The 22,914-nt window shown below is 40.5% G+C and overlaps 1 protein-coding gene across 1 annotated transcript; it reads right to left on the bottom strand.

Annotated features, from left to right (window-relative positions):
* Positions 1-4,945: 4,945 nt before the first annotated feature.
* LOC311152513 (elongin-A-like) lies at positions 4,946-21,945 on the bottom strand (the record flags this gene model as incomplete). The annotated part of the gene is given in 12 exon segments (XM_084203671.1): positions 4,946-5,042; positions 5,181-5,299; positions 6,976-7,037; positions 7,041-7,099; positions 7,406-7,586; positions 8,308-8,405; positions 8,949-9,122; positions 9,932-10,031; positions 11,424-12,129; positions 13,198-13,310; positions 14,977-15,033; positions 21,856-21,945. Coding segments are annotated over 12 exon segments (1,821 nt in total). The 3' UTR covers positions 4,946-4,980.
* Positions 21,946-22,914: the final 969 nt, after the last annotated feature.

Below are 22,914 nucleotides of genomic sequence, written 5' to 3'. Positions count from 1 at the left end.
ACCAGGGATAAAAAGAGGGAACTTCTCTGTAAACAGAGTTCACATAACATATGCTGCTGAAAGCTTCCTCTAGCACTTCCCAAAGCAAGCACACCATTTAGGGCTTAAGCTACAAAGATTACATTCATGACTTTGTAGTTTCACATTTAAAGAAGGAATTTTAAAGTTTTGCAATTTGAGGGGGGGGGGGGGGGGGGGGGAATAACAAAACTGCAACCTCCCAAGCTATTCTGACCTGAATTAGGTCTATCATCAGAAATTAGGAGAAACACTTGGATTCTGAAACTAGATTTCTATGCCTTTAAATAGTTGGCAATTTTCTGAGGTTTTGATGCTTCATTTCTGAAAAACTATGACAATCTCATAATATATTTTCTTCTAGAAAACCTAGCACATCCAAGCTCCATTTCTAGTATAATTTTTGTCTAGGGCACACTGGTGAGGAAGTTGGGTAGGGTAGGTACAGGACTCTTAGACCTCATATTCCAGGATGTTTCATCTCCAGGCCATCAGAAAGTTGGATTTGATATGTCCATCTGTGGAAACAATCTCCTCAAGTCTTCTGGGATTAGTACATTCCTTTAGACATCTGGGAATACTTGTTTTTCATCTGCTTTTTTGTTTGGTTTAGATCCAAACTGTCTACAAATTATATTTATCTTTTGAAAAGCCTGCAATTCTGCCTCTCTAATGTGCGTAGTCACAGAGCCCCTTTCTTGCTAACAATTAGGGTTGAAGTTATAAAAACAACCCAAGACATGTAATCAAAGGAATTTTGTACAAAGAATTCTGTACCACAGAATAAAACATAATTCAGCTCTGTGAAAAAAGTTGAGAGAGGGAGAAGAGGGGATAGCTGTGTAAGGATGCAACTCACATGTGCAAAACAGAAAACTGAATAAAGCACATTAAAAAATGTTTACCAGAATTTGTAAGAGAGGAGGCAGATACATTGCACATCAATTCCATTAAGCAGGAAGAACAACATGTTCCCATTTTCATGTCAAACAGCACAACTCAGAGTGATTCCATCACTTTCCTGAAAGATTTCACTGCTGAACAATGGTACCCAAAGCAGAGACCGCTGAAAACCCAAGGCAAATGATCACACCAAGAAATGCTGAACCCAGCCCCTACACTGGATCAAATATGATTGATCAGAAGAACCCAACACCATTGTTTTTCCCCTCCAACTGATTCAGCAGATCAGAAAGGAAATATTTTGAGGGCTAGAGCAAGAATTGCTCATATGGTAATTAGTGAGAAAGAAAAAAAAAGAAAATTAAAAAATCACAATACATTTTTCCAATAAATAAACAAACCCAAGATAATTTCTGCCACTGTGGTGATGCAGGAGAGACTTGTTCCTCCACTGGCAGTAACTAGTTACAACTGCAGAAAAACAATCTTAATAAATTTTACCTCTGTTCAATGGTAGGGGTGGCTGAAAAGGAGGACAGTAAGCTGTCTAACCAAGGCCTTCAATTACCCACTCAAAAACCTCTCCTGTCTTTACAGGTAAGGCAAGGAAAGGAAGTAAATAAAAGAACAAGGCAACTTTCACTGGGTGATTTGGGGTTTAGTCAAGTGGTGTTTTGTTTGGTTGGTTCTTTTCCCCAGCAGCAGTATATAGAGGATGGTCTTCTTATCCGTCAGTGCATCAACATTTTTCACCACACTAAACCTTGGCACAGACATTTTTCCAAGCTTTCAGATGGCAAGTCTGAGATCTGCATTGTGCGGAGGGATTTCTTTTCCCTCTGCTGAGGTCATCTCCTATGACTACCAGAAATCCTCAGACATCCCCAGGTACCACACAGCCAACAGCATCATCTCAGAGCTGTAACAACCTCCCTGCTCACAGGGATCCCAGCTGTGCCTTGCTTTAGTAGCAGCTCAGATACTGATCCCTGAACAGCAACAATTGACAGCAGCATGCATGGGGCACTACAGTGATGTCTACAAATTCTTCCAGAAGCATCATGCCAAACTCTACACCCCATTCTGGCCTTGGCCAGGATTTAATCTAACATTTAAACGCCTACAAGGTCCCCAAAAAGAGCTCAGCTCCTGGAATTCACATGCCTTCTGAGCAGGGTCTCACCAGATCGAACACTTCACCTCAAAACTGTTTGCCTTCTACCACAGGGACTGTTTAGATGGCAACATCACGCATCCTCCTTTTTTAAGTGGTACAGCAGTCGGGCCAAGCTTTCTTCGTGGGCCCAACCACTAAGAGGATGGAAAACGTTCCTGAACGCTATGAAACAAACACTGTCAGGAAGTGGAAAGTGGTTTCTGTGCTTGAAAGAAGAAAAAAGCTCAAGAAGAAAAGAAACATTACGCATTTGTGGTCCTTTCCACAACAGCGGGGCATTCCTTTTGTGCCCATATTTTTCTCCCACTACTTATTTAATTTTCCAGAAATTAATATAGAAATTGCTTATCACCTGGAAAAGCATTATGCTGCTGGGATAAAAGGCTCCAGAGATACTGCAGGAGCTGCAATGTGTTTTTAGGGAAGAGAACTCCATTGTGCACTTGTAACATTCAGTCTTTCTGTGAAAATAATCCCTTTTCCAAGAAGGTCTCCTCTGATGAGATGTGGCAGCCAGCCTGGGGAATATGCAACAAAACGAACCAAACATCTTTCACCCATCCACCAGAAGGAAAGTCATCTGCCTCAGGCGAATACACTCCAATACCATGTGTACTGTTAGGATGTCAGGTGCCAGGAGCACATACCCAGCAATAATTCCTCTATACTGGAGTAACTGTATATAGGGATGGAAGGCAGGAGAAGCATCTACATTAGCGTTCTGGTTCAGATTGAAAGTGTATACCTTTGAAGTCAGCTTTGAATTTGCCTCCATGATTGATTTGTATTGCATCATCAAGCAGTGTCAAACCACAAACACAAGATTCCTCACAAAGATGCATTTACAGAGCATCCCAGCATTCTGCAGCCACAGGTAGGCATTAGTCCACATGAACAGACCACAGCACAAGCAAAAGAAAAACCCTACCCTAGAGAGTGTGTAGCACCAACTGTATTTTCTAAATTAGAAATTGTCAGGATGACAATCTGATCCTACGGGCACCCTCTGCACATCTCTTACCAGAGCTATATCTAGAGCCTTTGAAGTGAGAGAAAGTGAGATGAGAAAGTTAAAGTCACCTAATCTTGAAGTAAAATTTGCCCTCCATGTAACGCTGCTACCATTGTCAAGGATAGAAAAGGTTATTGCCAACCAACAATGTAAGTCTCTTAGTTAAAACAACTATTTATCTTCAGACTCCAAAATGGATATTCCCATTATCTATATCTGTTCTGGATGGCTACAGCTGTGTTCTCAAATGCCAGAGCCAAAACAATGACTTTGTCTTTTCTACACAAAAGGATACCTACCACACTTGATAGAAACCTTCAGCTGAATTTAGCTTCTACCACCAACTGATTAGCAAGAAAGAGTGGTATATTCAGCCAGATTTAAGTTTTGTAAAGAATGCTTCTGGGATGAACTGTTCAGGTATGTATGACAGATGCTGCATTACCTCTCCTACTAGTTAATGCTTGTTTTGATTCCAGAAACAGCCAAAGCTTCCCCCAGCATTTCCAGTTCAGCATGCATGTTTTCAACTTCCATTCTTTTTGGTGCAACTGTAATGCATGGAGGAAAAAACCACAACACAACAGCATACCTGCTGACTTCAAGCCCCTGTATAAACAGGGCATTTGCACAAGCTGTTATGTATGGGTGACTAAGTTAAAGGCTGTAAAAGCCATTTTTAGAAGCAGTATTTTTGTAATCTACCTGTAGTACCTAACATATAGAATGAGGATATTCACACATAAGGTGTTTTGAGTGAGAGACATCAACTCAAAGGTTACATGACAACCTTATCCTGTGTTTCATGAGGAGTTCTAAAATGCCAAATTCTATGGAAACACAAAGGAAGAAATAAGAACTACTTGCAACTACTGAATGCAATTGATAGAGCTCCTCCATTCCTAAGGCATGCCTTCAAGGCAAAGTCAGGCTTATAATTGAGGCAAATGAACTGGTTTAGAAAAAGAAACTACAAAGACATATCTCATTTCTAAAACAAAACCCACTCATAGACCAACCCCAAATTGTAGCAGACCCTAACTTTTCAAAGGACAGCTATGCAAGACCAAATAGCTTCTTCACTTTAAGACAACAGGCCGTGAGGTTGTGAGCTAGGCCTCTTCATGACAGACTGAGAGCAGCAAATCAGAGTATAGTCCACGTTTTCTTTCATCTCCACACTAACATACAATCATAGAATCACAGAATTGTTTGGGTTGGAAAAGACCTTAAAGATCATCAATGACCAACCGTTAATCCAGCACTCTGATCTTCAAATGCCACATCTACACATGTTTTAAATATTTATAGGAATGACAACACAGCCACTTCCCTGGACAGCCTGTTCCAATGATGACAACCCTTTCAGTGAAATTTTTCCTAATATCCAATCTAAACCTTTACTGGTGCAACTTGAGGCCATTTTCTCTTGTCCTGTAACTTGGGAGGAGAGATCAACCCCTAGCCATGTACAACCTCCTTTCAGGTACCTGTAGGGAACAATAAGGTCTTCCCCTCAGCCTCCTTTTCTCCACACTAAATGACACCCCTTCCCTTAGCCATTCTTACAAAAACTTGTGTACCCCAGACCATTCACCACCTTAAACTCATAAACACATCACCTATAAAGGCTCATATAAACTGATTTGTCATTAGTGTGTACTGACCTTATTTCAATTCAAGTAAGAATGCAGCAGTATGAAGGACTCTGAGGTTTCAGTATTTATTGCTAATTATTCACCCATGCAATTTTCCAGAACTATTTTAACTAAAGCAAATTGAACAGTGCTTACATGGATATTTCTTTCATTCACTGTAGCATAATATACATACACTCACATCAAATAAGTCTCAAATACACAGCCTCATTTTATCGTTGTCCAACTCTACTCCTCAGTGCTTTCAATGTTTTCTTCATGATTGGTGCTATTTCTTCAATAACAACAAAACAAAGAGACCAGTTAGGATTACAGCTATGAGCAACTTAAAATGGTATTAGTATAATATTAAGCATATATTAGGCAGAAGGGTAAAACTATTAAATTGATCATCTTAGGAAATGACACTTACTTTTGGTAGGCTGCTTTCCACCTTGAATCATGACACCTGAGCTAGAAGTTCTACTGTTGCCAGCAAGTATCAGATTTGATAATGTGTTCTCTCGGTCTCTCATTTCTGGAATCCCTGTTCTTTTAAAACAATCAAGTAAGAAAAAAGTTAGCATTTAATACCAAGCTACTATTTGCTCTGGCTCGTTTTGAAAAAAAAAAAAATCAAACCAACAGCCTGATTGGATACATTTAAGAGACTTAACACATTTCAAAGTCATAGGATAATGCAGGTTAGAAGGGATTGCAGATGACCATCTTTTCCATTTTAATTGTGGAACAAATATTACATTTATAAGATTTCATGTCTCCTATTAGTCTTTAAAACTAAATCAGAGTTTGTGACAAATCAAAATGGCCAGCAATACCACTGTGATTCATCACGCCTGTGCTCTAGTTTGCACCTTGTGTTTATTTTCCTCTTTGAACACAGCTGAACTGCTAACTAATTCATTGACAGAAAATGAGGGCAAATGTTTAAAAACAAAACCTCTGTAACTGACCAGCAAAAGGCAAAATAACTAACTAAACATCATGTTGGAATCCTCAATCAGCAAGACAAGGACTGAGGCAGATACATATACAGAGCTGGTGCCTCCTGCTAAAGACCGTTAACCCAACACAGCGATAAAGTGTCAGCACAATGTCACCAAGCGTGACCAGCCCTGTACTCCCCAGAGCCAGTCACTGAGCATTCTGCCAGCACTCAGTACCATTGCACCCTGAATGAGAATAGCAGCCTGCTAAGGATCTGCACACAAATTCTTAGCAGGATTTTTTAGCTCCTGCAAGACCAGCTTCTCAAGGGAGAATTTCAGCCGTACAAATTCTGCAGCTTAAAAAACCAATAGGTCAAAGTAGTGAAGTTTAACTCATTGTGCCTAAACAAACCCTTTGGTTCTCAAGAAGGCAAACCAATGACTCTTACAGCTTCCTTCATGTCTGAGAAAAAAATCATGCAAGGCTTGGTCTACATCCTTCAGCTACTGGTCCAGAGATTACTGGAGCACAAAGGACATATGTACTTTTATGCTACTGTACTCAAAGCACCTAAACTGAAAAGGCAGGTCTGTCACAATACAGAATCATCCTCCCACAGAGCAGCTGAAACCAAAGTGCAACTCAAAGTGCCTTAAGCTACTGCCCTGGGGAAGGACTATCTTTGGAAATAGCAACAGTATGGAAAGAACCTTGCAAATCTCACCAGCTGAAAGCGCAGTTATGAAAATTTATCTGGTATAAAAGCTGAGTTTAAGAAAATTCTTACATCCAGGCTGCCCTTCCTAACCCATATTTACAACCACCTTGAGCAGCAAGTCTGTTTGACTCAGCTTCTGAAATTCACAGGGGAAAAAAAAGTATTAAAAGTTCCTGAGGTTCTTCTGGTCAGCTGTATCACACCAGGCAGCTGACTGGGATTTTATCAAAGCAGGAGAACATGTGAGGGTACTAGGCAGGGTAATAGACCCAAAACAACAATGGAATTGCCCTAGGATGCCAAGCAGCTTTAGTGCAATCTAGAGAAAAGAAACAGAGTCCACTTACACTCCAGCTGGGAGGGTGAATTCACTGGCACTTGTGAGAAATGTACAATGACAATGCACGCATGGCCGAGGAGTACACAAGACTTGAAAGGCAAGTTTGTTTCTAGCTACTAGACACTTAAAAAAGGAAAGGAAATAGAGTTATTTAGAACTTTAAAAGCCTGATTTTGAACTGAAAGACACAAACTCAAAAGCATAGTACATAGAACTTACTTGCACTTGGCTGTGGGATGAAGCTGGATGACAGGTCCTGCTGCCCCATGGATTTCTTGCTGTCAGCAAACGTTCCTGGGTGGTTTTGCTGCCCCAGTCACATAAGCCATTTTTACTTGCCTGCCTAATATAGAAGCAAGGAGCAGAGGATACATGACTTTTCATGTCCTGTATGTCCAAAACTTTTTGCATTACTGCTTAGAATCTTTAGTCTAACCAGTAAGGTCAGGATACACCACCGTATTGTATTAATGCACCTGTTTATTTTTAAGCAAATTTTAATTTAAGAGTAACAGTGTTTGTTCTTTATGATTTCTCCTGGAAGTACAGCATTAGTACTCACTGCAAAGAAATCACTAAACCAAACATATTGTCAAGAAGAGCAGAAGAGATTGGGTTTTGTAGTGGAAGATCTAATCCGAGATTTTACCTTTTGGTTTCTCAGACTGAGCTGAAAGAATATTTTTTGTAAGGATCTTCAGTTTTTCTTCTCTCTGATTAAACAGTCTCCAGTACATTTCACGCCAAGACTCATAATCCAGAAGGCTCTCATTTTTAAAGTCTCTTTGGCAGTGTCTCTTCCACAAGTGGTCAGTCTCTTTTATAAAGATCTAATTTAAAACACAGACATCTTAAATCAGAGATTTAAAAAATAACATTTTCAAGAGTACCTATTCTCTGAGCCTACAGACACAACCCAAACCTTTGGTGGAAGAAGGTGCAGAGCAAATCCCACCACAGGTGCTGACACAGGTACCCACGCTGTGGCAATACCATGCAGGGAGCCTAACTGCAGCCTGGAAATCACACAGCTTCAAGCAGCAGAGCTGGAGTCAGTGAGCCACAGTTACAGGCCAGACAGCTCTTAACCTGAAGCACACAGAGGAAAGGCCAACTTGCCCTACAAAGGACTGCACACTGAGAACATCAATGTCCAAGTGCATCATGGAGCTCAAGTCCTGAAAGTGCAGATAAGAAATCTACCACATACATGCAATCTCACAGCAGCTATTTCCTGACTGATATGTTTTGCAGGCTTAATATTTTGTAACTTGAATACAGTTGGTTCTGACTTTCCCAGATATTTCAGTGGTAAATACTGTGGTCATCTTTTTTTTCTTTCTTACTATCAGAAACAGAAATACTCTTGTAAACACACTGTCTTTCACTTAGTCATCAGTAGTAATTCTCCTGAATGTTTTAAACTTGAGATAGGGGCTCTTAATAATGACAGCTGAATTCAAAGAAATTAGTATGCAAGACAGAAAACCAGTGCAGCCCATGGAATTATAGAACTCTGTGGTTTCCCAAATTTAACAAGGCAGAATTTACCAGATTACATTTCTCTACTCGAAACAACTGCTCTGGTGTGCAACGTGTTAGCACAGGCTCAAGAATTGCAAAGGGCACACCTCCTGCTTCTTGTAGCACTACAAAAGAGGACAGTACTTTCAGTATATCACTTATTTTACTCAATGGGTAACACCACTCAGTTTAAAAATAAAAACACAAGTTAATTTTGGCAAGCACTAACACAACATCCTATGCCACGCCATGAAAATATTTATAAATCAGCAGTTCCATAGTGACTAGCAGTTATACTTGAGGATGGATAAAGCATCTTTGAATAGTAATTACCCCATCTTTACTGATATGCATAATTTCCTATTCTGCCTATGCAATGAAGAATGTCTTGATCACAACAAACCTGGGGGTGGAGGGGCAGAAATTTTAGTTTATCATTTATAGGACATTATTTTAAGTAAACTTGGACCTTTAAAAATTGCAAGCTTTCAAAACAAAGCTACATTTTAGCACAGTTATCAATCCATTTCTGCAAGTGCTTTTCAACCAGCTCCAAGTCACCATTTTTAGTGAGGGACAATATATTTTAATAGGCCAGTGGTTGGCATGGAGAAAAAAATCTCATACCCTTATAGTCACAAGTGCTACAAATCCCCTGAAGTACTCACACTCAATATTGTTGTGAAGCATGCGGACACACTGCTCATACAGTGTAAGCATCTTCCAAAGGCAGACTGCCTTGGAGCCAGAGTAAACCTGCATTTTGGAGTTCAGTCTCTGCCCTGTGAATTGAACTATCTCATTGACTTGCTGGGGTGCTTCTACAACAGGTACTGCGGACACTGCAAGCAAAACATCAGGCGGGTTTCACAAGGCTTTAAACATTCAGCTCTGAGATAAACATAAGTTACTTTTACTTACATATACAAAGCATTTTCTTAATACAAAGTCACTGAATTACAGCACGGGACCCTTGCATGTATTGCAAATTGCAGAAGTCCATTCACCACCATCTAACTCCAAGACATACACTGCAAGTGAGATGCACCAACTCAAACCAGTCTTGCATTATTTATCTCCAGTCTACATGAGCTGTATTCACATCTCAATTGCTCTGTTACCCATCCACAGAACTTTACTAATCCTCCTGAGTTATCTTAGAGAAGCCAGAAGCTGCAATAGCAGCAATGTTTCAAGATCCCAGTGGTAGGAAACCACATGAGACAAGCTGCTAGGGAACCACTGGTACTTTATATCACCTACCTGTAATGATACTAGTGGTTCCTATGCCAAAGCTAGACCTAGTGCCTCATATATTTGTTTCACCTAAGATAATTTCTGCTAAGGCTTTGCCTGCCCTAAGCCATAGACATGAGTAAAGATAAATGGAGCCTGTAGAACAGCCACTTGGTTTACACCTTCTCTAAGTCTGTGGTCTAAGTCTCCAACATTCCTCAGCAAGCCATGAAGAAAGAAGGCCTTATAACTCACTTCAGCTTCAACATGATTTCTACAGGTGAGGAAGTGAGGCCCTTCTTTGCCATGGACTGATGAGCTAATACAGCTTATTGGAAAAGGGGATAAAACATTTCTATGCAGAGCTAGAAACACTTGCACTATTTCACATCTATCAGCTTTGTATATTACTTACCTGTAAAGTCTGCAGCATATGGGGGAGAGGATTCTGAGATGCCTGGCAGAGTTTTAGGCAGTGGAGTATTAAGAAGCTCTTGGAGGGATGCCACTTTGGCCTGTGCACAGTTAAGGAAAGATTGCCTCAATATTATAAATTTGGGGTTAACCAGGCCTAAAACAAGCTACAATAAACCCCCAAACATTTATGCAAATCCCAAAATTAACCAGGATAACTAGAATTCTTGCTTTTCTACACGAACATTTACTCACAGGATTACTTTGCAGTATATCCTTTCACACTCCACTGACCAAGACTATATCACAAAAGGATCTTATTGGGATAACTGCAATTAGCACATAGAAAGATTAAAGAACAGAGTAGATATGTAGAGCTAACAGGCTTTCAGATAAATCACTATTGAGACATGCAGTGAATGAGGCAAAACTGCAAGATGACAAAAGCAGAGTTCTAAAAGACAAGAAACAGCTTTATATCTAGTCCTATCAAGTCTCCTAGACCACACTCAGTAAGCCATTCAGCCTAAAACATTCACAGCTAATTCCCTAAAAAGGGATTTAAAGATGCAGCAGCCTGTTAAGTATGGGTCCCTACAAATGGATCAGGTGCAACATCTAAATTGGGTCTCAGGTGTCCTCCAATTGCAAGTCAGGCACTTACAGCCCAAAACTTGCGTTCCCTGCACTTCATTTAAGTATCTACAGTAACTTTTCACAACTGCTTGAATATCTGAGGTTTTTCCTCAGTTTATGTTAGAGTATCATACATAAGCCTCTACATTAATATTTCCCCATCTGGGACAGAAGATACCACATTCAGATTACAGATCTTCCATAAAAAAAAAAAAAGCCTAAAACTTTCACATCACAGTGAAGATACAAATCTGAAGATAACTAATTTTCAGTGCACAAAAGGTCTTCATTTAAAAGGTCTAATTAATATATATTTTTGCATATACATTTTCTCAGAGGAGCGACTTAAGCTTTTGCATTTCAAGAGACTAGGACAGCTCATATTATTATATGTGTAATCTAGTTTTATATGCAATAATGCATTTAAAAAATGTTCAGTTCTACTGCAAATATTAACATTCACTATTAAAGAACCACAGCATCTGACAAAAGGACTGTTCTATTCACAAAGAGCTGCAGCAGCCACAAACCAGGATGGTCAAGAAAGAAAAAAGGTAGATGTTTTTCCAAAGGTAACTGCCTTTACATTTTGCAAGTCAAATGCAGATTCATTGGTAAGGATAAAACACTATTGTAATATTGGAAACAATGCTAAAAATATAAGTAAATAATTTTAAAACTGTATCTCTTTTACCCCAATTATTGTAATTATTGGCAATTGCAATGTAGCTGATACATCACAGTCATGCAATCTGTTCCATAAAATAAACACAGATAAATTTCAGTGAAATTAAAAGTCCAAAGCACTTGTTTGTCTGCTGTTTATCTGCCGTTATCTAAACCCTGTAGTGATTTACCTTTTTACTCGGAGTTTCTGATTGATCACTCCCGCATTTTTTTACATCTTCAACTCCCTCTTTTGCCTGAGAAAGTTTTGAAGTCTTTTGTAGTAATGAGCTGTTCTTCTCTTCACTGCACTTTTTTGGCCATGCACCTGTAGAACATGTAGAAGCTTTTCTCTTTCTTCGGTTGGTAACCTCATCATAAGACAGATAAGATTCAAAAGACATAGTAGGGGGTTCAAATTCCTCATCACTAGATGATTTGGCTTGGTCTTTCATGACAAGATTTTGTTTTGGTTTCTTCACACATTTAGGATTTCTCTGTTTGGAAGCATGCTTACTAGGCTTTTCTTTCAGGGACAATAAGCCTTCATTGGCTGCAGAGGAATGCTGCTTTTTTGAAATTTTCTTGCTCTCTGCGGAGGTGCTCTCTTTGAACTCACTTTCTTTAGCCTGAGAATTGGTACCCTGGGAAGCATGCTTAGAACCACTGCTGCTACATACTTTATTATCACATTCTTTTGGAGACTCAGAATTTGTACTTTGATGGGTCTTTTCACAAATATGCTCCTTATTCAGCTTTGTAGTAATGGGAGCACTGCTGGAACTTGTAAAGGCTGGTACAGATGTTTCAGGCTTCTCTGAAGGCTTAATCTCCTTGGAAACAGAAGATTTCATCTCACGTTTTTCTTTTTCATTATTTTTTCTTCTCCTGTGATCACTGCAACAATAAAAAAATGACACCCCATTCTGTAGCTGATGCTAAATTCTTAAACAATCTGGTTTTCTGATATTAGTAAAACTAAAAGCATAATATCACACCACGTGTCATAGTTTCGGAAAACACAGAACTTAGGTCTGCACTGTATTCTTACTCTTCCATTATCTGTACAGAATCACAGAGCTCTTGGGTCCAGCACTGCTAAAAATTAAAACAAAAATTGATAGCAAAACAAGTGAGGAGAAGGGACATAACCCTGAGCAGGAAAACAAACCTGGCAGTACTATCTGCTTATAACATGCTGGATACCATTTTTCACAAAGCTTCCCTGCATGCTTTATAACAAAGACATGGTGCTTGAAATAACTAGGAGTCAGAAAAATTTACAACATGCTCTGTAAGTGAAACAGATTAACAGGTCAGCCTTTATGATATGCTTATCACAGGTTCTGGTATTTTACTTTCCCATTGTTTGAACAACTTCAGTTTTAAAATGCATTATTTAGTCAAACTATTCCCTTGGCTTTCTCAGCTCAACTGTTTGGAACTGTTGGAACTCCATGAAACATCTAAAGCAGAGCGGGCCTGGCTACGGCAGTGGAGGCTGCTTCAGTCTCAGAAGAAACTGCATCTCTTCACTGTGCCTCCTCCAGTGTGGGAAGGCCCTCTCAGTCCACAGGAACATTACAAGAAAAACCTTGGTACAACCACATCACTGGAGAGCTGCCTCATTGAACCACCACCTCTGGGAAGAAAGAGCAATTTTCTCAGTTTCCTCAAGTGCAGAGCAGTGCCCATCATGGTTTAGTCCTGTTTGCACCAGCTGGGACCTAAGAACTTGTGCCAGTCACAAAAAGAAGCTGAAGTCAGAGTGCCAACTGGCTAGTTGACCAATAATGGTTTGATTGTTTTGCTCATATTTTACAACTGCATTCTCATTTCTTGCATTCAATTCACGTTCCAATTCAATGCACATGTGTCATTCCAAACACCTTCCTAAGTTTCCAATCTGTATTTTTAAATTACACTGCAGCATAATTAACTTTAAGGAAAAAAGTTCACACCTACCTTTTACTTTCTGGAGAAATAAGCTTTTTCCATTGTTTTAACAGACTTTTAGCTACATTCCCAGCAGTGGCATGCTCCCTAAAACTTTTAACTGTTTTGTCTATGCCAGTTTCCTGTTGAAGATAGTGCAAAAAATGGACAGAATAAATCACAACTCTTCTCCCAAATAAAACCTCCCCTAAAACTGCTACAAACAGTATTAGCCTAGTATTCAGAGCAGTCCTATGGCAGCCAAAGAATAAATGCCCTCTTTATACTGCAAACCAAATTGAAGGAAGTAGTTATTTATAACCAAATATGGGGAACAAAATGCAGGCTTAATTCATAAAACTGAGAGAAGTAATTTTCCTCCATTAAATGTACACATTTCAGGAATTTCACTTCTCTCAAATGTTTAAGCCCACGAAATGCATCAATTCAAACTTCCTTTAGGCTTATGAAGTACATTTGAGCCTATTAGAGAGCATATATGTTGGGCATGGTGTAATATAATACATCTCAACCAGTACTACAGGGTTGAGGGGTCAGAGCAGCAGAGTTATTTTCACAATATCATTGTATCTTCAAGTCTCATTCGAGTATGCTTTAAGCAAAAATATCTTGCAGACTTCGAGTGTTTGTAGAATCACAGATGATTTTACTAATGTATTATCAGTAAGCTTCTCTGATTCACAAACCCTCACTTTTAAGATGCACAATATGGAATTCAGTAGGTTCACTGCAACCTGTGAATGCTCTTGCTAACAATTCTACTCCAGTGAAGTCAGAGCTATACACGTTACTCCCACATAAACAGCTCAGCCTCCAGAAAGGGCTTCCTTAAATTCACTTCAAGTATATTTAGCTTGTCTATAATTTGAGCAACCTGATTTGGTAAGTCAGTTATTGCAAACAGATGGAAGAAATCTGGTGGAACTACTTCATAAAGCTATTTATGTTCTTCAAATGCATTAAAAATAGGTGGAGCCCTCTGCTGTAAGACATCACTTTCCTCTATTTGACTTGAAAGCTTCCACCAAAGCCTGTCCCATTATAAAGCATGCAAAAATTCTGGGAACATGAATCATCTGCAGAAACCCTTTGTCATTTTAAACAACTAATTGCAATACAAGAGTATGTATTTTTATTGGAAAACAAAGTAAATATTGCTTCGTTTCAGTAGAAGTCTGCCTGTGTCTAGGCAGACAAATGCCTTTACCTGAACAGGCCATTCAAATATCTTGGCAACTATATTTTTCCTCTTACTCTGCAAAGAATTTTCTCACAAAACCCACATTTTTCTTCTTTTCAAAACACAGACACGTTGCTTATAATAGCTAGAAGCTTCACAGACCAGTGTGAGAATATCTAAGATAGAATTTGACAGCATGCAGCTTGAATAAGGATGGAAGTCAGAGGAATCATTGTTGGGGATTCCTCCTCTTTAAATGCAAGGAACTACTTTTGAGCTGCTAATGAAAGATGGAATAGTTAGACAATGGATTTACAGAATGGTTTACTCATATTTGCTTTAAGCCTTGATTGAAGGCAGTTTTACATTGAAAAGAAGCCAACCTGATTAACAAAGTGTCCTCTATATGCTCAGTTCTATCACTGTTGACATAATACTGCATTTATCAAGCTGGATGACCAGTTTTTGGGAAATGAATCTAACCAAATAGGACATAAATTTAAAATTATAAAATGCAACATGTTCACCACTTCTACAAATGCACACTCTTGACATTTACAAAGTAATTCACTGTAGAAGAGTTTAATGGAATTTTACTGATCACTTACCACTAAAATATCCAGCGATAAATCCAAAGCTTGTAGTACCTTAAGTGTTTCTATAATCTGGAAGGAAACATCAGATTTATTGTTTTAAACAAATACTTGGTAATCTTATTCTGTTCTTCTCATCCTCATTCACCTATTCATTCCAAATATACACAATAGTGTTAAAAGGAACATCCAGTAACTCCTGGAAAACATAAGCACTCCTTTACTGCACACCAGGGCAGTGTTTGCAGTCAGTGCTGTGAACCAGCACTGCCAAACCCTCAATTTCAGTAACAGAAAATCCAGTAAACAGATTGAATTTACTGCTGCAGAGATTACAGTAAATATCAGTAACCCAGTACTAGAGGCTACATACACATGCCTACTCATCCTGTAGCAGTGACCTTCATTTGCGACAGAGCCAGTACAAAAGTTACATTATGCAAAGCCACCAAGCAAAAATCAGCAAGCCTCACAGTCAGCAGCACTACTCCATCAATCCAGGCCAAGAAAGGACAACAGAGCTGGTGCAAGCCCAGACTGTACAAAATAAGGTTTTGAAAACATAACTGCAATTTGAATTTTAACAAAACAATCTCGAGCTAGAACAACTGTTTTCTTTTGCACTATCAAAGCTTACACCTGTTACCAAACTCAACACTCCCATAAAAGCAGGAAAGATTTTTTCACATACCAAATGCTCATCTTTTTATGAGAAGTGTTTTAATAACAAAGAAGTCACATTTATAAATGGAGTATAAATTTCAACAGCAGTATAACCCAATTTATTTGGGAATGTGTAGCATATAGCATCCCAGAGTCTTGCAGCTAACCATACACAGCAAATTTGTCTTATCTTTCTGTCATTGTTCAAGAATGGCATTCCCCAATTTAGTGTTGCCACTAAAACACTGCCAACTACACACATGAAGCTATGTTACAGAGATGACAGAATTAACGTACAACTGAAATAGCAGCATTTCAGAGGGCTTTCAAAAAGCCTGAAATACTAGTCAAGTGTTTCAAATCATTGACACTTCTCAGTGTAACAGCAGGAACACAATACACACTACCCAGAAATCTTCTGACAACAAAAGCAGCTATATTAATTTAAATAACCAATGAACTGTCATTTATTATTTAGATACTGTTTCTGAAATAGCATTGCAGGAGGTGAAAGAGGTACTAAAAATGGGTAGCAAGCTCAAAGAAACAATTTACAAGTTGCACTCCAGGGATATATTGCTCTACTGTTGCTCTAAGTCTCATTGCTCCTATAATGCATTGGAGTAGTGGAACCCCACACTTGACACTGAACTTCATTGTGTTCAGTGGGCTCTATCTACATGCCTGGCATGCAGCTCTTCTGTAAATCATCCACCCTGGAACAGTGCTTCTGAGTCTAGACAAGCACAGCAGAAATGCTTCACAGCCAGGGAAAATGTGAGACAAGGTAAAACATACAGCTAGGACCAGAGGTAACAAATCAAATCTCTCCCAAAAAGTTCAGCTAGCTACAAAATGACAGGACACCTAAAAAAAAAAAAATAATTTAAAAAAAGCTTCCTCACCAAGATTTCAGAACCAACACAAAAGCCATATGAAGTTCTGCTTATCTTGAAATAAGGCAATCCCCATGAAAAACTGTAATTGCTCACAATGTAAACATAGTTTCTAATGCTTGAGATGATCAGTGTCAAGTTAGTTCACTTTCATTTAATTAAAAGAATTTATATCCTCATTGATTAAATTCATTTTGCAATGAAAAAGGAAGTAACCCGCTGCTGACATGTTATATTGATATTTAACATGTCTAGATAATCAAGCAATGCAACCACTGGGAATAAATCCCATTTATTTTGCCAGAGACAAACCTATTTGTGGAAGAATACTAAAGGATGTTTTCATCAAGATACAGAGAATAGGGGTTTTGAATAGTTTCTCTTGATGGATTTTGGAATAAGTTAACTCATAAAGCCAAGTTTATTTCAGAAGAAAATATTCAGGAAGCAGGCAATTACTATTCATACAACTTCAAACCAACAGGCTAAATCACAAAAGTACCTAGATGACAAGCATGTTCAAAAGCAGTCAACATATTTTAATGAAAAACAAAACTTGCAAAGTCTTCTAAACTACAGACCACATTGCTCATTTTGGTTACTTGAAATGCATATCACATTTGGAAAATTAAGATAAATAACACTGTTTCATTTTAAAAAATAGAAAAAAATAGATCAGACACACTGATAAGGTTTTTAGAAGTGATACCAACCACTTAGAAACAGCGAACAGCTCAGGCTGCAGGGCAATCAGCAACTCTGCACATACAGGACTAGTACAAGACTGTTTTCTAACTGAACAAAGTAAATGGCTGCATCCAGCCTGCCAGTAGGAATCACACATCTCCAAGTTCTTGGGATTTAGAACCAAACTTACTTACAGACACAATGAGAAAATAAGCAAATATAATTTGTGGCAAGCATCTGTAGCAGCAGAGAAACTTAATGTTTATCCTATTTGCTAGAGATCTCTGATTTCTCTGTGACAAAGCACAAATACCAAGCTCCAGTATCTACTGGGCTTTGGAGAAAGGTACACTGTGAACCACAAGATACAGCAAAATCTGTCACCAAAACCAGAGCTTGCTAGAAACACCAACTTTGTTGTCATGATACCTATATATAGTATACCATTATAATTATTGCATAAAATAAGGCAAAATGATGAAGTCTGTTCTGAGCAGGCCTTCAAAAACAAAATAAAGACTGACTATTGAGGGATCTTTTTCTAACAATTTCTTTCACCACAGCATTTGTGGCCTATCTGGCTCTTATCTCACTGGACAGGATCTAGCAATTTCTTCAGGGAAGGCCTTCCATATACACACAATACATATTAAACCCTCCACAGGTTTTCAAACTATTTTACCTCACATACCACTATCAGCTATATTCTTGTGGAAAAACTCTATCAACTTTAAAAGAGACTGTAAACTTCATAGAAAAAATTTGGAGAAAATTTATCTTTGTATACAATTCCTGGACTAGTCTACATAATTCCTAAATACTGATTTATAAAAAACAATCAACACCCTATAGGACAGGGGTTTTTTTCCCATAAAATACATTCCAAGAAAAACCAAGACCTAGGTCTTCATGCAATACAAACAGGCAAAGCCTTTGGGACAAACTGAGAGCTGGCACCCACATAGTGGTGTGAGACAAAAGCAAAGATGACAGTAGGAACAAAAACAAGCAAAGATGCAGGGAGGAAGGGAAAGCAGGCTGGAATTTAGAAAGCAGAGATGAATGGTAATAAGCAATTGGAAGGAAGCTTGGAAGCAAACAAAACTTTCCAGAGCCAAAACTGAAAGCAAAGTGGTAACAACAGCTGCCAGGCGCACTGGGTGTGGTCGATTCCCACTACACCAGTGTTGCTCCATCATCCTTGATAGGGTACTGTACAGTCTCCTCTTAATTTCCTTTCTGAGCCTGGAACCTCAGGAAGGATGGAACCCATTAACAGGTTCCCAGACCATCTGTCCTCACGGGACTGACAACGTTTCTCTATAGTAACTCCTGTTTTCTCTCTTTTTTCACTCAATAGCTGCATTTCCCTTTCAAAGGGATCCCTATGATTCTTTAGCTTATTCTCTTCTATAACAAAGCCTGTGAAATTCCATCATGTCAATAACTTCTGGCTGAGCTAGACAACTAATTTGAAAGACCACCAGGACTTTGAGGAAAGCACCTTAGAAAAACCCAACTCTGTCCCAAGCAGATAATCCCTACACCCTCAGCTAACAAAAACAAAAAAACAAACAGAAAACAAAACAAGGCAAAAAAAAAAAAAATCGACCCCCCCCCCCCAAAAAAAAACCAAGCACAGCTGTTCACCTGAAGCAATTGCCTAGTTTTGTTTTCAGCTACTAAATCTAATGATCTGTTAATTACACTAAAGGAGCTTTCTTCCAATCATCTTGCACAACACAGAAATAAATGTAAATACTAATCACACACTTTTCCTTGGCTCTTTAGTTTCATTAAGTTACGCTAGCCAAAGCTACAGCCATTCTCGGGCTATCTTATTATCTTTCCAGCTAGGCCAGCGTTGTTTTTAAAAACAGTCCTCAGAACAGGACATAATATTCCTGTAATTGTCCCTCTAATGCTATACAGCAATAATAACATAACCCTGCTAAGCTCCCCCCAAAGATAGCACTTACTCCATAAGCCACTGCACTCTACTGCAATTTCATGCTCAACTGGTAATACATCAGAGCTCCAAATCATTTTCTGAGTCAATGCTTTCCAAAATACAGTCTCCTATGCTGAATGACCTATATTCATAGCTCCTAGCTGTGACTTTCCACTGAGCCATGGTAAAACATGTGTTGCTCAAATGAATGTAGCCTACCACGTGATCAAATTTAGTTTCTAGAAGAGACTCACTTCATTTCATACAAATGACTTCAGTATGCGTAGCATTTCCCTACAATGTTCGCTGTCTTCTAAATTAAGGAAGTTTCAGTGACATCATGTCACAAAGAGATGCATAATCACTCTCCTACTACCCCAAAAACCACCACAAACCCACAATCCAACATTGTTTCCTTATGAGGGTCTGGCACTTATTTTTGGCAAGCGCAACTGAAATCAATTTCATGCATTATATCAGGCCCATGCCACTGCTGCTCTAATCAGCATCATACAAGTCAAATGCCTGGAAGCTTGCCTACATTAATTCACAACAATTAGTGTCAGCCAAATACAGTTTGAGATAGATTTGGCAGAAGGTATCTACGTAACATCTCATGGAGTGGTATGGATCATGGCACCACCCTTCAATTCTACATCAGGTACATCTTAACATCATGAATCATTCCTCTATGATCAATGCTAATGAAGACCATTTCACTGCCCTTTAAAGCTAGCACAGTACTTTTTTCCCATGCCTTCCCTAGAACCATAAGCATCATTCAATAGCTGTTCCTTCCTTTGTCAATTCTCTGAAAACTCAGCAGGTAGCTATCAAACCTCACACATCAAGAAGCATTTGAAATGGACAATTGATGTTCTGCGTGGTTATCAAAAACCTCTTAGCAATATTTAAAAGTCCAAAGACAAATATTATTCTCAAGTACGGAACAGAAGTATTTGACAACAACAACACTTGCCTACATACACATCTGTAATATTGATTGCAATTCTTTTCACAAATTTCTAGAACTCTCCTTTTTGCCTTTAAAGATAATAACCACAAAATTTCTCTTATTAGATTCAACTTCTGTTAGGAGTACCTTTCATGACTGCCAATTTACAGCTATCAGTTTCTCACTTTCCCTGCCACTCCTCAGGCTGTGCTACCCATAAGTACTTCTATTTCACTAGACAGTTTTACCAGGGACAGAAGTGCTGCAGCACCACCATTAGCTCCATTTTAAGCAGCACCTACTCGCAGCTATGCCACATAAAAACATTGTATCTCCTCCCTTAATGAATACAAATTTGCCAAAGTTGTTCTCATTCTTCACATTAGTAGAATCCTTTGAAACTTACTGGTTTGGGATTACTTAAAAACTTATTAACTCTAGAATTGTTTCTTTTCCTTTGCTACCTCTTGTTCAAATAGCGTATCAACACTAATCCCAAGTGCAAATTCAGACACTGTAATAGCTGATTGTTCCTGAAGCATAGGAAGAGATTTTAGGTTCATTGAACTGCAAATTAAAACTTCTGAAGGAGCACCTGCACAAATATTACAGATACTGTCTACACCACAGACATCCAAGAAGAAAACCATTATTGGCTATGAAAACCAGTATTTCTTCCATATGCATACACACATAATTTGAAAACACACTGTTGGACATGATTAATAGCTAAGATTCTCACCAACTACCAAATACAATGCCATTTTTACTGCTGCCCTCTGCCTCCAACCACAAACTTCTATCAAGTTGTAATGCCTTTGAAGTCCATAAAGATAAAAGCATCCAATACTTTCAAAGCAAACGTGACCTTCCAAAAAAAGATTAAAAAAAAAAAAACCAAGCAGAAACCACATCGCTATTTCGAATACACCTTCTTCAGTCAAATATAATTTATTATTTCATAAAACGTTGAGGGCAATTTGGCACACGCTACTTTGCTTCTATTTCCCTTGGGAGTGCCGGCTGCTGCTCAGAGAGTGGGGCATGCCTTGGTCCCTTCTGCCCCACCACTGTCCCCTCTGCCCCACAGCCTGGGGGTGTCCCCTCTTGGTCCCTTCTGCCCCACCACTGTCCCCTCTGCCCCACAGTCTGGGGGTGTCCCCTCTTGGTCCCTTCTGCCCCACAGTCTGGGGGTGTCCCCTCTTGGTCCCTTCTGCCCCACAGCCTGGGGGTGTCCCCTCTTGGTCCCTTCTGCCCCACAGTCTGGGGGTGTCCCCTCTTGGTCCCTTCTGCCCCACAGTCTGGGGGTGTCCCCTCTTGGTCCCTTCTGCCCCACCACTGTCCCCTCTGCCCCACAGCCTGGGGGTGTCCCCTCTTGGTCCCCTCTGTCCCACAGCCTGGGGGTGTCCCCTCGGCGCCTTAGTGCCCCTGTCCCTCCAAAGCCCTCTGCAGCCTCAGCGGCGGCTGTGACCGCGCTCCCCACTCATCTCTGCCTGCCTCAGGCGTCCCTTAGCTACGCCTCGCAGCTGCTGAGCAGCCCAGCCACCCTACGGGGTTGTTTCAGAACAGCTTAGTCCTCCTTGGACCAGGAAGAGCAACAAGGCAGAGCGTGACAGGCCCCGCTCCTCTTTCATAGGTGCCGCTAAAAGCAAGCAGAAGCACTTATTTCGCACAGAAAAGCTCTTATTTCGCACAGAAATAACAGCTCAGCTGCTGCCGCGCCCGTCCTCCGGGCCGGGTACCTCCGCGGGCTGCCGCGCACGGCGCAGCCGCTCCTGCAGCTCCTGCGGCCCCAGCAGTCTCAGCGCGGCACTCCGCCCCTCCTCCGCCATGGCACTGCCGCCGCTCCGCCCCGCCTCAGCCTCGGCCTCGGTCCCGCCGGCGGAACTCCTCTGTTATTGCCCGGCGTTCTTATAGCCGCGCCAGCTCCGCCATTGGCCGTTCATCCCGGCCGGGCTGGTTGTTGGCTGCCCAGTAACAGCGCGGACTGTGTGCTTTCCTCTGCCCCGCTGGGCTCCATTTGAACGCACAGTGCGGTACCGAGCAAGCACAGCGTAGCTGGGGCGAGCCCGTGGAGAGGCTCAGGGAGCGGCCTGCCCGGGGAACGCCGCAGCGCTGTGCCCCTGCCAGGGCGGGCCCGTGCCAGCCTCGGGAGCAGCCCCGGGCGGGCCCTGTGCTGCGTGCGGCCGGGGAGGCACGGACAGTGTCACCTGCTGGTGCACATCTGCCCTGTTAGCTGCCGCAGCCCCGAGGCCCGTGGCATCCCTGGTGACTGTGCGTGGCAGCGAGGCTGCCCTGCGGAAGGGTGCCTTGTGTTGGGGTAGCGAGGCCGAGCCATGAAGCCGCGACTGGCGCCCGCAGGCAGCCCACGGCTGTGCTCACTCGGGCTGAAGGGGATATACTTTTCTTTAGGTCCTGCTTCTTTTTTTTTTTTTTTTTTTTTTTTTTTTTTCTCTTTTTTTTTTTAGGGCCTGATCACTTCTGGGCCCCAGAACTTTCAGCAGGGCTCTCCCATGGATTACCTAGAAACCCTGTGGCAAGGAATCAGTCTTTGCTCTGCCTGAACTCTGCATCTGAAATGAGATCTCTGCCATGGAGCTTGCCGGGGCTGAGCATGTGCTTGTAAGACTCCAAGATTAATGAGTCCCTCCTAAAAAATGTGTGTTTGCAGATTTCCCGTGAAGTTACTATAGATGTAATGAAAGCAGGCACACAGAACACCTTTCACTCCTTAAAGTGGTGTTTGAGGGAAGTGTTAAAAAGAGTACATCCAGTCTCAACTACAACAGAATTTTAAGTAG

Source organism: Fringilla coelebs (genome assembly GCF_963513975.1).
Source record: "Fringilla coelebs genome assembly, chromosome: 3".
Lineage (NCBI taxonomy): Eukaryota > Metazoa > Chordata > Aves > Passeriformes > Fringillidae > Fringilla > Fringilla coelebs.
This window is presented reverse-complemented; position numbering and strand designations above follow the sequence as displayed.